The following is a 14517-nucleotide window of genomic DNA, read 5'->3' as shown; positions in this document are numbered from 1 at the left end:
ATTTTGAGTTAATTCCCTTTGTCCACTATCATCTCCCAAATGTTTCTCAGTTGTGTGTGAATGACCTCCAGGGCCCTTGTCATTAGGCACTAGGTTTTGTATTGATGGAGATCGATGTTTCCATTTGTCCCAAAGTACTTCACATGCGACAGCCAATCTGCACCTGGCATGCTCTCATAAACTGTAAAACAGAACAAGTAATCAAGTTCAGTACTGCTAATTGGATGGATACAGGACTAGAATACAAGGGTTCTGACAATATAAGTGTTCTGCCCTTTATCAGAAGGCAAGATTATGGCTGAAGGAATCATTTGGGCCTGGTTACTTTAACCAACTAGAATTTAAAGGATGTTTCCAACGTAGCAAGGCAGAGGGAACAATGGGCATATGACAACAAAGCTGTTCTCCTCTGGAACACATTGTACGTTGCACAAGAAGAAACCACAGTATTTGGGAGGATCATAAAGTACATTACAAAACAACAAATTTAAGGCTTTGGATTGAGAATAAACTTACTATTTAATATACAGTAAACACAAATTTATGCATTTAGTTTTGCTGATGTATACTGAATCCGTTTTATTATGTGCGGTTAAAACTAATAATAGGCTATTGAAACTTTGCTTTTAGAATATTTTCATAAGCAAAGCCATGTTTAGTAAAAACTACAATTGACTATCCTGCAATGGGGGAGGGGTTATGCATAAAGTGAATTAAGCTGTCCTGGAGGTATAATATCAAAATACACTTTGCTCATAGCTATTTGTGTACAAATCACAAAAGATTAAAGAGGCTAGTTACATCACTTAGAACAAATGTGAGCCCAAGGATAGCATATGGTTCAAACTTCACCTGTTGGAACGAAAGATGAACAAAAGTGAATGTTAGATTTCCACCGGTATGGACACAAAATGGTGGAGTAGCTCAGCGGGCAGGCAGCATCTGTGGAGAGAAGGAATGGTTGACGTTTTGGGTCAAGCCCCTTCTTCAGACTGGGGAGTGGGCGGGACAAATATAGAATGTAGTCGGAGACAGTAAGACTGGCGGGAGAACTGGGAAGGGGGAGGGAGAGGAAAAGCAAGGGCTATTTGAAGTTAGAGAAGTCAATGTTCATACCACTGTGGTGCAAGCTATCCAAGCGAAATATGAGGAGCTGTTCCTCCAATTTGCACTGGGCCTCACTCTGACAATGGAGGAGGCCCAGGCCAGAGAGGTCAGATTGGGAATGGGAGGGGGAGTTAAAGTGCTGAGCAAACGGGAGATCAGGTAAGTTAAGGCGGACTGAGTGGAGGTGTTCAGCGAAACGATTGCCGAGCCTGCGCTTGGTCTCGCCGATGTACAGAGGTTGACACCTGGAACAGTGGATACAGTAGATGAGGTTGGAGGAGGTGTAAGTGAACCTCTGCCTCACCTGAAAAGACGGTCGGCGTCATTGGATGCAGTCGAGGGGGGAGGTAAAGGGACAGGTGCTGCATCTCCTGCGGTTGCTGGGGAAAGTACCTGGAAAGGGGGTAGTTTGGGTGGGAAGGAACTAATTGACCAGGACGTTGCGGAGGGTACGGTCTCTGCGGAAAGCAGTAAGTGGTGGAGATGGAAGATGTGGCCAGTAGTGGGATCCCATTGGAGGTGGCGAAAGTTTTGGAGGATTATATGCTGTATGCGACAACTTATGGGGTGGAAGGTAAGGACAAAGGGGACTGTCCTTGTTGTGAATGGGGGGAGGGGGAGCAAGAGCAGAGCTGCGGGATATCGAGGAGACCCTAGTCAGAGCCTCATCTGCAATGGAAGAGGGGAACCCCCTTTTCGTAAAGAATGAGGACATCTCTGATGATCTAATATGGAAAACCTCATCCTGGGCTCAGATGCGGCGTAGACGGAGGAATTGAGAATAGGGGATAGAGTCTTTACAGGAAGTCGGGTGGGAAGAAGTGGAGTCTAGATAAGTGTAGTCTAGATTTTCACAGACTGCCATATGGATGCCATACTTTTCAATTAGACAAGGTCCAAAATATTCAATTGAGGTTTGTAGCAACAACCTCAAAATTGGAATGATTTTGTGGGTTTACTGGTGACTAAATTTAGTCATGATTTTCAAGCCCTATATTGTGTACTAGATAGCGGTTGAAAATGAGAATTGAAAATGCAGATGGTGTGTTTACAGGGATAAAGGCACAACAAAGAAATAGTCATTGGAAATAAACTTAAGTGATTATCCCTTGCACTGAGTTTATTCCCCGGATAATTCTGTGGTTCAGATTGTGAAATCAGAATCAATTTCCTATCAAGTTACTGGAGGCTTTTTTAAACCCATGAAATACTGAAATTTTGGCATGACACATGGAAAAAGCTTTCCAGTATAGTTAGAATGATCTTACAGCATTGGCAGGAAAGTGTTGTTCCCATCAACTTCTGAGATCTTGCTCTTTTCACCACAACAAAGTAAAACCCATTTTATGAGCGATATGTCATGTATCCGAATTGTAAGAATTCACAGAAAAAGAATGACAGATTTGCTAGACTAGGCTCCATCACACTCCCACCTTCCTCACTACAATGTTCCATGTGGAAGCTTCCCACTGGAGTGGAACTAAATTCTAGATTAATGCAAAACCGTTCAACCAATAACTCCACTCGAGAATCACGGTCACCCCAACCTTAATAATATAGCTACACAATGCAGATGATGCTTGCATGCAAACTTAAGAGGCCATAATCTAAGTCATTGTTCACTGAAAAATATGAGTTAACATTTCAAAAGTAAGAGGATGTACTTTTTATAGTAAATGGCAGGACCCTTGGGACCACTGATGATCAGAGGAATCTTGCAGTGCAAGTCAGTGCATTAAATATAAAAGTTGGAAGACATGTTGTACCTGCATCAACCTTTGGTTAGGCTACATTTACATCCGGAAGTGGCGGCACTGGTGAACGGCTGCGGCTCGCCTGCAGTCCGTTTGTTTTTACTTTTTTGTGTTGTTTTTTTCGTTTTGTCTAGCTAAGTTTTTGTTTTTTTAGGTTGTGTTTATGTGGGGGGGGGGGTTGAAACAGGGCTTTCCGTCTCTCCCTTCGGGGGAATGCGACTTTTTTGTCGTATCCCCCTTCTCTGCCTCCGTCTGCGCTGAGGCCTAATGGCGGAGCTGGCGACCTCGAGGCTCCGGAGGCAGCCTGTCAGGACTCGCCCTGGGCTCGCTCCCATGGGGGCGGCCCGGCTCGGGGCTGGAACGGCGCTCCCGTGAGGGCGGCCTGGCGAGGGGCAGAGACGCTCCCGTATGTGCGGCCCAGCCCGAGGGTAACGGCGCTCCCGTGTGGGCGGCCCAGCCCGAGGGTATCGGCGCTCCCGTGAGGGCGGCCCAGCTCGAGGGTAACGGCGCTCCCGTCGGGGCGGCCCAGCTCGAGGGTGGAACGGCGCTCCCATCGGGGCGGCCCAGCTCGAAGGTAACGGCGCTCCCGTCGGGGCGGCCCAGCTCGAGGGTGGAACGGCGCTCCCGTGAGCGCGGCCCAGCTCGAGGGTAACGGCGCTCCCGTGAGGGCGGCCTGGCGCGGGGCTGAGACACTCATGTGAGGGCGACCCGGCTCGGGGCTGGAACGGTGCTCCTGTGGCTGAGACGGCGTTCTGGCGGCGGCAGCCTGAGTCCGGGGTTCGGCCGCGGGCCAGTGGACGACGTCATCAACAGCTGCTTCCGCTGGACTGGAGGGCGGCAGCTTCGACCACCCCGGGCCACGGAGTTTGAACCGGCCCGTTCGCGGAGCTCGGTGAGCCGCGGGACTGATTACCATCGCCCGGTGGGGTATCGCCTCAGCGCAGAGGGAGAAGAGGAGGGAAGAGACTGCAGCCCTAAGATTTTTGCCTCCATCACAGTGAGGAGGTGCTTGGTGGACTCACTGTGGTGGATGTTAATTTGTGTTTACTGTCTGTTCTGTTGTCTATTATTGTATTATTGTATGTATGACTGCAGGCACGAAATTTCGTACAGACTGAAAGGTCTGAATGACAATAAAGGAAATTCAATTCGAAATTCAATTCAATTTAGAGTTGTGTGCATTCTGGTTGCCATATTGTAGGAAGAATATGGAGCTTTGGAGAGGGTATAGATTATATTTACCAGGACATTTCCTGGATTGAATTATTGGCAGTTGGGCAAACTTGGATTGCTTTTCTGGAACATTGGAGACTGAGGGATGGCCTAATGGAAGTATATACAATTATGAGAGGCATAGATAGGGTAAATAGAGTTTTTTTTCCCCAGAGTAGACATGTTAATTACTAGAGGGCATAGATTTAAGGTGGGAGGAGGAAAAGTTGAAAGTAGATGTGCGTCAAGTTATTTTTACACATAGATAGTGGGAGGTGGCTGGATTGAGCTGGCAGAGGAAGTGATGGAAGCAGATATCATAGTAACATTTGGGAGACATTTAGACAGTAACATGAACAGACAGAGAATAGAGGACAAACAGATGGAATTAGTTTAGATTGTCATCATATTTAGTTAGTTAAGAGCTGCAGCATGGAAAGAGGCCGCTCGGCCCATCAAGTTCACGCTGACCATTGATTAGACGTTTACACTAGTCTATGTATCCCACTTTCTTATCCATTCCTTACACATTAGGGGCAATTTACAGAGGACAATTAACCCATAAACCCATGTCTTTGGGATGTGGGAGGAAACCGGAAAGCTCAGAGGAAGCCTATTCAGTTACGGGGAGAACGTGCAAACTCCACATGGACACCACCCGAGGTCAGAATCGATCCCAGATTTGTGGCACTGAGATGCAACAGTTGCGCCACTGTGCCGCCAATGTTCAGCAGACATGATGGACTGAAAGGCCTGTGCCTACAAAAGTCCTCTACTAACCTGACCTCACTGTACAATCGCAATCTCTGACACTGAGCTTAATGAAAAGAACTGGAAAAAGAACACCACTTTTCATATTTCATGGGCCATCTTTCTCACAAGGCAGGTACTGATGATTTAAATCATTATCAACTTCAGTGGGTTAGTACAGCCATTCGCTATCTGATAATATGGTTTTCAGATCAAGGCTCCAAATTCAACACAAATCTCATGGTTTACCAAACAATGGATATGCCTGTCCTCCTATATATTTTTGGGACTTGGACTCACCTCAAAGTGCTAGAAAGATATCACCAGTGCCATCTATGCAAAATCTGCTAAATCCATCAGCAGGATAAACAAACCAAAATCAACAACCTGGTCCAGGCAATATTCTGGCACTATAATTCCCTAATTGTACACAGTTTATTCCATTTTGCAGGCAATATTGTTCATATGGTTGACATTGGACACAGGAAACAGATAGTCTATTCTGAGATTTTAAAAAAAGAAAATGCTGGTGATACTCAGTAGCCCATGTGGCACCATGCAAGGAAAAAGCGTTGATGTTAATGACTTTTCATCAGAACTCTACTCTGAACTCTGCCAAGGTAAGAGATTACTTAATGGACAGAGTGAAAAGTTTCAAGGATGTACCCAAGTCCACCTTTAAAAATATTGTGACATCCCCATCAATCTCTGGAATCTCTGGCCCACAAATGCTCAAAATGGAGCAGAGGCATTTGAGAGGGCACAGAGAACTTTGAGCGCAAGGGAGACCAGCATAAATAACAGAAGGATTACAGCACCTCTCAATCTACACACATTCTCACCTACCAAGCATCTCCTGCCCCATCTTTGGAAGAGTCCACGGGTCCTGGATTCAACTCACCACCTAAGTACACACAGAACCAAGTAATCCTCGATCCCAAGATACTGTAAGAAACTGTTGGGAGATTCAACATTTGATTTGGTGGATTAAGGAAAAAAAATGTTGTGATCTGTGTGTATGAAAAATATTTGGGGTATTTGCACATGGGGGTGGTAAGCATTGATAAGGGTTGGTTAGCCCCAAAGGCCTGTTTCTCTGCTGTAATTTAAGCAAGGTTTTTTGCTATAGTTCCTGGAAATGAAAAGCTGGAAATATTTTGGAGCTAAATATATTAAATCTATCCATATAAAAAAGTAACATTGGGAAAAGTGCACATTTTGCAGTTTAAACATTTTTTTAGATAATGAAACTGCAATATTGAATAATGCGTAACCAAACAATTTTGGATACATTCTCTTCAGAAGTATAGTAACGGCAAACATTAAGAGTAATATGTCTTTATAACTGAATTATTTAAGAGCATTGTAAACCAATGCTTTTGCTCAATATTTGACATTAATCTACATTACATTTTGACAAAGCAAGGCATCAGTGAATGCTTTGATCTTAACCCAAGTAGTAAATTATCTGTTCAAGACTTTGGAGGTCAAAGAACAATGTTCAGCCTCAATTATGAAGCATGAGGCAAGATGAAAAGACCACATTACATCTGAAAAATCTATCACAATTGAAATTGTAAAATAGCACCCAACCCAATAACATAGGAAACTGAAAGATTATTTTTTGCAATTGAAAGTTATAAATATAAGCCATATAAAAAACAGAAAAAAATAATATATTTTCAAATTTTGTTTATATGGTCCTCATATTAACAGAAGCAAAAATTTGAGCAAATTAATGAGGTTTTTTTTAATGCAAAAGACAACATTTTCCTTGCAAAAAAATTATAATTAATGCCCGTTGAACTTTAGAATATAGATAATGCAGGCTGGGTAGGTCAAATTACCATGTGGCAGAAGCAAAAGGCTTCCACAACCTTCAGTGGTGAAAATCCACAATCAATTTAACAGTGAGTCCTTTCCCTTTTATCAGCCCTGAACAACTACAAATTCTGGGAAAGTTGACAGATTTTGTATTTACTGCCAGTCCTTCTTTTAATTATTGGTTGTAGGTACAGTGAGTCACTACAAAACTGCATGACAGGTACCTTCAACACAATTGCAAAGCTACATTGTTTCATTCTAGGATTTAGGCTTCTTCTCTTTCTTTCCCAGAACAGGCAACATCGAATACACCCAAAGGGCATAAAACCACAAGAATTCCTGCAGCCTAGATTAAAAACAGTAACTGCCTTTGGCATTCAGCCAATGTCAAATCTAGTTAGTAAGAAAATCAGATTGACTAATAAGTTTGAGCCATTAAAAAAGATTCAAGAAAATTGCTAACATTTTAATTATAAATATGACAGTTTTCAAAATGCCTCCAACTTGACTTCACAGTATCACTAATCCGATGTCTGTTTCTGTTAATACCATTAGCACTCAAAAGAAAGTAGGGATACTTGTAAAGAAAACCACAAGATACATTTTTAAAGAGATGATGATTACCGGATGTCAGAAGACATATTATATTGCAGCTGTGACTACATAATTAACTGTTTGCATTATTTCGCACCACAGTTTAGATTTAATAGTTTAGTTGACAATGCTGTGAAAGGCATTTGGTCCACAACTACACTTTCCAAATATTCTTTCACTCATAGGTCCAACCCTGGGAACATTACAAGCTGAGACATAGGTCAATAAGAAACATTGGCGAACACAATAGCCATTGCCTCAAACAGCGCTGTTGACAGACACAAGCACAAAGGCAGTGAATAGAGTCCCCCTCAGTTCTCACACACAGCGAAGAATGAGTCAGTGTATTGCTGCTTTGGTGCTCTGTTTGTACAGTGTATACAGCTTTTGTCTGCAGCCACTGTTCTCTACTGAATGAGGACTAAATAGTCTAGGAAGTGCACTCATAAGAAAAGCCTTTTACTCCCACCTCAAGCCAGGACAACGTTCAGTGCGTGTGATAGGCCAGCAAAGAAGTCTAAAGTCATCTCCTGAAGTATAAAACCACATTTACTTGCTTGAATTAGCAACATGCATTAATTTGAATCCATCAGTTCAATTGGAGATCATAACCCTTTCCTCCTTATTCAATAGCGGGACAAGAAGGCGCATTATTCAAATGCAGAATACTGTCCTTTTTTCTAACATTCTTAAAGTTATATTTTAAGAATGTTGATTTTTTTTAACAAAGTATTAAATTTCAAAATCTCTTCAAAAGAGTTTGACTAATTAATCAAAAATGTTACAAAACGGGTAAATTATGATGGTATAACTTCAGGATTTTCTGGGCAAAATAAACCTCATAAGCACGCACACACAGAAATGTTCACTTTTGGCATGGACCATTGGAAGGTTTAGGGTGCACCATCATTAACTACTGCTGGTGGACAATCAGCAACACTCCTCACAGCCCCATAGGAGAGAAACCAGAATCAATTAAATCAGCAAAATTGCCCGTTGGAAAAAAGATTGTAAGATCATAAGACATAGGAGCAGAATGATGCCATTCGGCCCATCAAATTTGCTCCGCCATTGGCTGATGGCTGATCTATTTTCCCCTGTCAACCCCATTTTCCTGCCTTCTCCCCAGGACCTTTAAGAAAGAACCAATCCATTATCCCTTTATAGTAATTTTACAGTTGGAAAAAAAATGTTCTGAGGCACTTGACAGCGGTGTTCCAAGGGGAAAAGGAAGACAAGGGTCAAAGGTGTCCAGGTAGACAATTCTGGAGTACAAGGCAGACATGGCTTATGGTGCAGTCATTAACAGATGGATGAAGAAAGTAAAGTCAGAGAATTCAAAGTGCAAATCCACGTGCTGCGGATGAGTTAAAGCTAGTTGGTATTTAGGCCATAAATAGAATCAAGGAACATAGGAAAATGTACACCATATACTTCAATCCTTTTCTAACTTTCAATATGATCATGGCTAACGAACATCTATCACTCAGACCACGTAGGTGTTTTAAACTTCAACAGTGCATAGCTTCTACATAGTGACCCTGAATCCTATACCCACCATCGAAGAGAAATAATTTATCTCATTCAATCCTATCAGTCCGCATAATATATAAAAAATTCAAATAACTCCTAACCTTCCATTTGCACAGGAAACAATAATGATTCTACATGAGTATTTATTTTAAATTGGACGTGAGCCCAGGCAAGGTAGCAAATTGAGTGATGACGGATCACAGGGGTTTGGCACATGTTAAGATATAGGTATAAGAATTTTGGTTATGCAAGGCATTATGTAAGAGATTAAAATATTGAAGTCTGGATTTGCCTTGTTGAGTTAAACATGCTGAGTCTGCAATTTTGGCAATGAAGGTACTTCATTTTATTACATTTTTCATCCATCACATTTGCCTCTGATGAACTGAAATGTTTAATGTTGAACAAGAGTTTAATTTTTTTTACATTTCATTTTCTAATAACCCTTTGAAGTGGAAAGGCATACATAAAAAAAGCAGATCTTCTGCAGGTAACTGCAAAGTTTCAATCCGTGAACTATTCGCAAGTCAGAAGTATGGCCACAGATCAGAGTTCCCACACTGCCGCCAGAAAACCTTGTTCATATGTATGGGACAGTGCACAAGTATGGGACATTCGAAAGCTGTGGCGGACATGTACATTAAATTTTATTTACGTCATTGCTGATGTATTTGTTCATCATCAGATTATCTTCACACATCAGGAGATAAAAGGATACTGTCAATCAACAAAAATATGCTCACATCAAGTCTGCAGTTTGTACCATCTACAAAATGCGTAGCAGCAATTGGTCAAGACTATTCCAGCAGCATTGTCACTAAAACAATGTGGGAATTCTATCACTAGAAAGATGCGGTCATTCAAGCTGTATTACACCACCACCCACTCAAGAGTTATTAGGAATGAGAAATAAATGCTGGCTTACCAGCAACACCCACATCCTGTAAATAAAAAAAAATACAGGACAATGTTGTCAAGATGATTATTTGAATCTCCTGAAGTTATCAGGAGTCATGGTAAATTTTGACAGAATTGTTTTCCTTGAATGGGGATTATTTTTTAAAGATGTGCTTCGCCATCCAATCTACAAAGATGAGGATGGATGCTGAGCGCCGAGAGCAATGACTCTCCAGTGGAATAGGGACGTAAAACTGACGCGAATGCCAAAGTGGTGCTTTCGAGTTTGTTATTTTCATCGATAACGTGCCTTTCAGAGGTTAACAAAATTGCTCAGTTAAAATGGAGCTCTACTGTTTGCCATGGCAAACTGCACACATTTTTTAAACAAAATTGCAAGCCAAACTCGCAAAAAGATTAACAGAATTGACTGAGGATGTAAGTGATCAAAACAAATTTTCAGCAAATTTAGGAACAATATTTTAAAAATCAAGAGCAGTGAAACTGCCTGCAATTTTAATCAAAATCTTTTGTATACTAACAGTGGTCAAATTATTGTTAGATACGAGAAAATAGAAGCGTTCAAATAGATGGCCATAGTTTATTCAAGATATCAGGACAGCATACAGCATCAATCAAAATCACAAATTGTAATCTAGTGAGGCTTTGAATGACTGACAGCAACTGCCTACAAATGGGCAAAATAATAAATCAAATAAATAAAATCTGGCACCTGTCACATTCATACTTGTTCATTTTATAATTTTTAAAAATTATTAAAGTATAATAAATTTTGTTAATTTCTAGACTACTGCTTCAAGAACAGAAATACATTTGTCATAGCTGCCGAATCTTCTAAAGAATAAAAGCAAACCCATTTTTAAAAAATTGTAATAAGTAAGTCTTTCTGCAAATAATCAAACTTGGTTTGAGAATCTAAGGAAAACGTAAAAGTAAATGGATTTTTATTTTGCAAGTAAATAAAATGTGTTGTTTGCTTCAATATATTGATATGGCCTTAACAACAATACATCATTGATGATAATATTGCATTTTAAGACCCAACTCTGGCCTCAACTACCTTCTGCCACAGAAGGTAGTTGAGGCCAGTTCATTGGCTATATTTAAGAGGGAGTTAGATGTGGCTCTTGTGGCTAAAGGGATCAGGGGGTATGGAGAGAAGGCAGGTACAGGATACTGAGTTGGATGATCAACCATGATCATATTGAATGGTGGTGCAGGCTCGAAGGGCCGAATGGCCTACTCCTGCACCTATTTTCTATGTTTCTATGTTTATAACTCAATATTGAATTATTTTATACTCATACTTGATTAGAAGAAATATATATGTTTTGTGAAGCGTAACTCCTTAAATGTAAATCATCTTTATTGCAAATAATAATATTTATTTTATTGAAATATGGACATTAGTACATTTAGACAAATCTACAGAATGACATGTCATGAAATTCAAAAGTTAATAACAGAAAGACAAAGTGCTATTTTTAAAAATACTGTTGTCACTCCTCAGGTCTTAAATTTAAGAGTGTCATTTTGAAATTACTTTCAGTACAATTTTCAAAGCATGAAAAATAGAAGTATTATTCATTTGGAAATGATCAATACACTGTTTCTATAAATTTGCAGTGCAAGGAATTCTTATTAAACGTGTCTTCACATATTTACTGTGGTACAAATCATCAGAGTACATCTTACATTCTTGTGAAATTTTGATTTCACAGGCAATACATTAGAAGATTCCACTCATATATGCCTTAGAGAGGGTCTGAATTCGCTGCACATTCAGTGCTCAGCATTACCCCTGAGATGGCTGATTTATATTATTTAAATGAGGTAGCTAATCCAATGAAATAATGGCAAATTTTAGTTTAGATTAGAGATACGACCCGGAAACTGGCCCTTTGTTCCATCGAGTCCATGCCGACCAGCAATCCTCACACACTAACACTATCCTCCACACACTAGAGACAATATACAATTTTACCAAGCTAATTAGCCTATAAACTTGTACGTCTTTGGAGTATGGGAAGAAACTGGAGCACTCAGAGAAAACCCATGTAGGTCACGGGGAGAACGTACAAACTCCGAACAGACAGCACCCAAAGTTAAGATTGAATCCGGGTCTCTGGCGCTGTAAGGCAGCAACTCTACCGCTGCATCGCCAATATGACAAATTACAATTCTTGACTATTTAACTTTATTTTAATAATTTTTTATACAAGCCAGCTTGAGAGATGTTCCAAGATCACAGACTAAAACAATGTCCAAGGTTTATCATCAGTTGGAATTTGCACCACATTGTCATACTCCTATTAGGTACAGAGAATCAATTTAGTCAGCGCTGCATATCCAGAAGGACAAAGTGTGGGCAGGACTACATGCAGTGAGATGGGTCAGGAATGATCTGATCAATGTATGGATTATTCTGCAGTCCATATGTTTATTTACTGATTTAAAAAAATGATAAATCACTTTAAAACACTGCAGATGTGAGCCCATTCAGTTTCCATTCAACAAAAATATCCATTGACTTCAAATTTATTAATATCAAGTAATATCAGTTGTATTTTCTAAGCTTATGCAACTAAAAGGACTGAGAGGAAATTGATTTGTAACCGTGTATTTTACCAGCAATAAGCATTGGGCGGCGCGACCGACGTCGCAGCGGCCTCTGCAGTCTGTTTGTGTTTTTTTGGGTTTTTTTTGTCCCGTTGAGGGTATAGTTTGTAGTGGACTTTTAAATGTGTATGTGTGGGGGGCGGGGGGTGGGTGGGGGAAACTTTTGAATCTCTTCCCTGCACGGAGACCCGACCTTTTCCCTGTCGGGTCTCCGTTGTCGTTGGGGCCTAGCACCGTGGAGCGGCCCCCAACCAGAACGACCTGGGGGCTCCAGTCGCGGAGCCTGCGGAGCTGCGGACCTACCGTCGTGGAGCTGGCCAGCTTCGGAGCGTGGAGAGTTCGGAGCATGGAGCGTTGCGGTGGCGCGCTGCTGCGACCCGACTCCGGTGGATGGTGACACCGGGAGCTCGCGGGTCCCCGGTGGGAGACTGCTTTGCGAGGCACCGGCAACGGCGACTTCCCCCGCTTGAATTGCGGGGTTGAGAGTGACCTGGAGCGGGGCCTTACATTGCCTGGCGCTGCTTTGGATGGCCGCGGACTTGCTAGCGCCCGCCGGGGGCTTTGACTTTGACATCGGGAGAAGAATGGAGAGCAGGGGAGAGACAAGACTTTGCCTTCCATCACATTGAGGAGGAGATTCACTGTGATGGATGTTTGTGTAAATTGTGTTGGTGTGTGTCTTGGTTCTTTTCTTGTATGGCTGCAGAAACCAAATTTCTTTGAACCTCATGAGAGGTTCAAATGACAAATAAATTGTATTGTATTGTATTACAATTAAAATAATTTCTCTAGTTACAGAAATTTTGTTCTTATAGGTGCACATAAAGATACTTAATATCAAATCTCGCACACTTCTTTATCAGCACTAAATTACTTACGCTCCATCTACTGTTGGTCTTTTGCACACACAGTGAAACTTGCCACCGAAGTCAACGTAAAGGTCATCACCCACTACATGGAAGATATTACCAATGACGACTTTATCTTTGGCAGGGCCCATCTGCATCAGAGGGGAGTGCCTCAATAATGAGGAAAATGACTTTACATTCTGTGTAGACACCTAAAAGGAATTTTAAAAGCATATTAATCGTAGATCAAACTTGACGATGCTTATCTATGGAATCAATTTTTACAATTATTCCATATAGATAACACAAAATTTGTATTTATGATGCAAATAACTGGCTTTCATCGATAAAGCAACTTACTAGCATATCATAACATTGTTTTTATTGACACAGACAGAAAAATCTAATCAAGAGGACCATTTGGATTTGGGCCTGGAATGATTTATAAGCAAGAACAAAGATTTTTTGCAAATTGCAAACTATTATAAAACAGAGTTTAAAGGACTTACATTTATAATTTCAGAATGTGAGAAGTTTTCTCGTAAACGCAAAGCCAGATTAAGAAAATAATTAAGAAACATTTTTTTAACCATTTATATACATGCCTATAATAATTTTCCTTGAAAATAATATTGCACACAAAAAATCATGGAAAACTTCTAGTTTGGCCATTGTTTTAACACTGAGGATAAACATCACCTAGTAACTATAACTTATTCTGCATAACAAATTTAATCACTCTTCAATTGCCCTGCAATCACTTCTGGAAAAGCCTCACACCATGTGCACTGAGAAACTAGAGGATTAATTATTACAGATTATGTTCTGTTACCTAAATAAAAATTATATATATTAAATGTAAATCACCCTGTTATTGTACAGAAGTACTCTACTCTTAAGATTTAAAAAAATGGTTCAGTCTTTGACGAAGACAAGCACCTCATTTAATAAATGCAGTCACATGAAATACTCTACAGTAGAAAAACAGAATAAGTTAAAAAATGGGTTTTGTATTATAAAGTTTCTTTGTACATTATATCAAGTACATTCAATGGATCTGTGGATTTGGTCTTTTTGTCCCATCTTGGAATCTCAGTCAGATCCATTCAAAAGTAGTTTATTTCGCGATACTGATATTTAATTAATTTTGAATCAATTGGGTGGAAGAATTATGGGAGATCTCCCTTGTTTGAATAAAGATAGCTTTTTTTATTATCTTATTGGAAATTGTAGATTATCTGCATGACGACTCTGAAAGTGCCATTATGTTGTGGGGCTGCTTGGGTTATTTTAGGTTCAGGTTATTCAGCATCGCGATACATGAACATACACATAATAGATGATGCAAATTAAACAGT

The 14517-nt window shown here is 40.5% G+C and overlaps 1 protein-coding gene across 1 annotated transcript in view; it reads right to left on the bottom strand.

Moving 5' to 3' along the window:
- The window catches only part of LOC116972008 (28S ribosomal protein S28, mitochondrial), a 103745-nt gene that overhangs the window by 51233 nt on the left and 37995 nt on the right, over nucleotides 1-14517 (bottom strand). The window contains exon 2 of the mRNA XM_033019246.1: nucleotides 13190-13371. Within this exon, the coding sequence (XP_032875137.1) occupies nucleotides 13190-13371 (182 nt within the window). The remainder of the gene's footprint in view (nucleotides 1-13189; nucleotides 13372-14517) is intronic.

This window comes from Amblyraja radiata, chromosome 4 (assembly GCF_010909765.2).
Source record: "Amblyraja radiata isolate CabotCenter1 chromosome 4, sAmbRad1.1.pri, whole genome shotgun sequence".
NCBI classification, from domain to species: domain Eukaryota; kingdom Metazoa; phylum Chordata; class Chondrichthyes; order Rajiformes; family Rajidae; genus Amblyraja; species Amblyraja radiata.
This window is presented reverse-complemented; position numbering and strand designations above follow the sequence as displayed.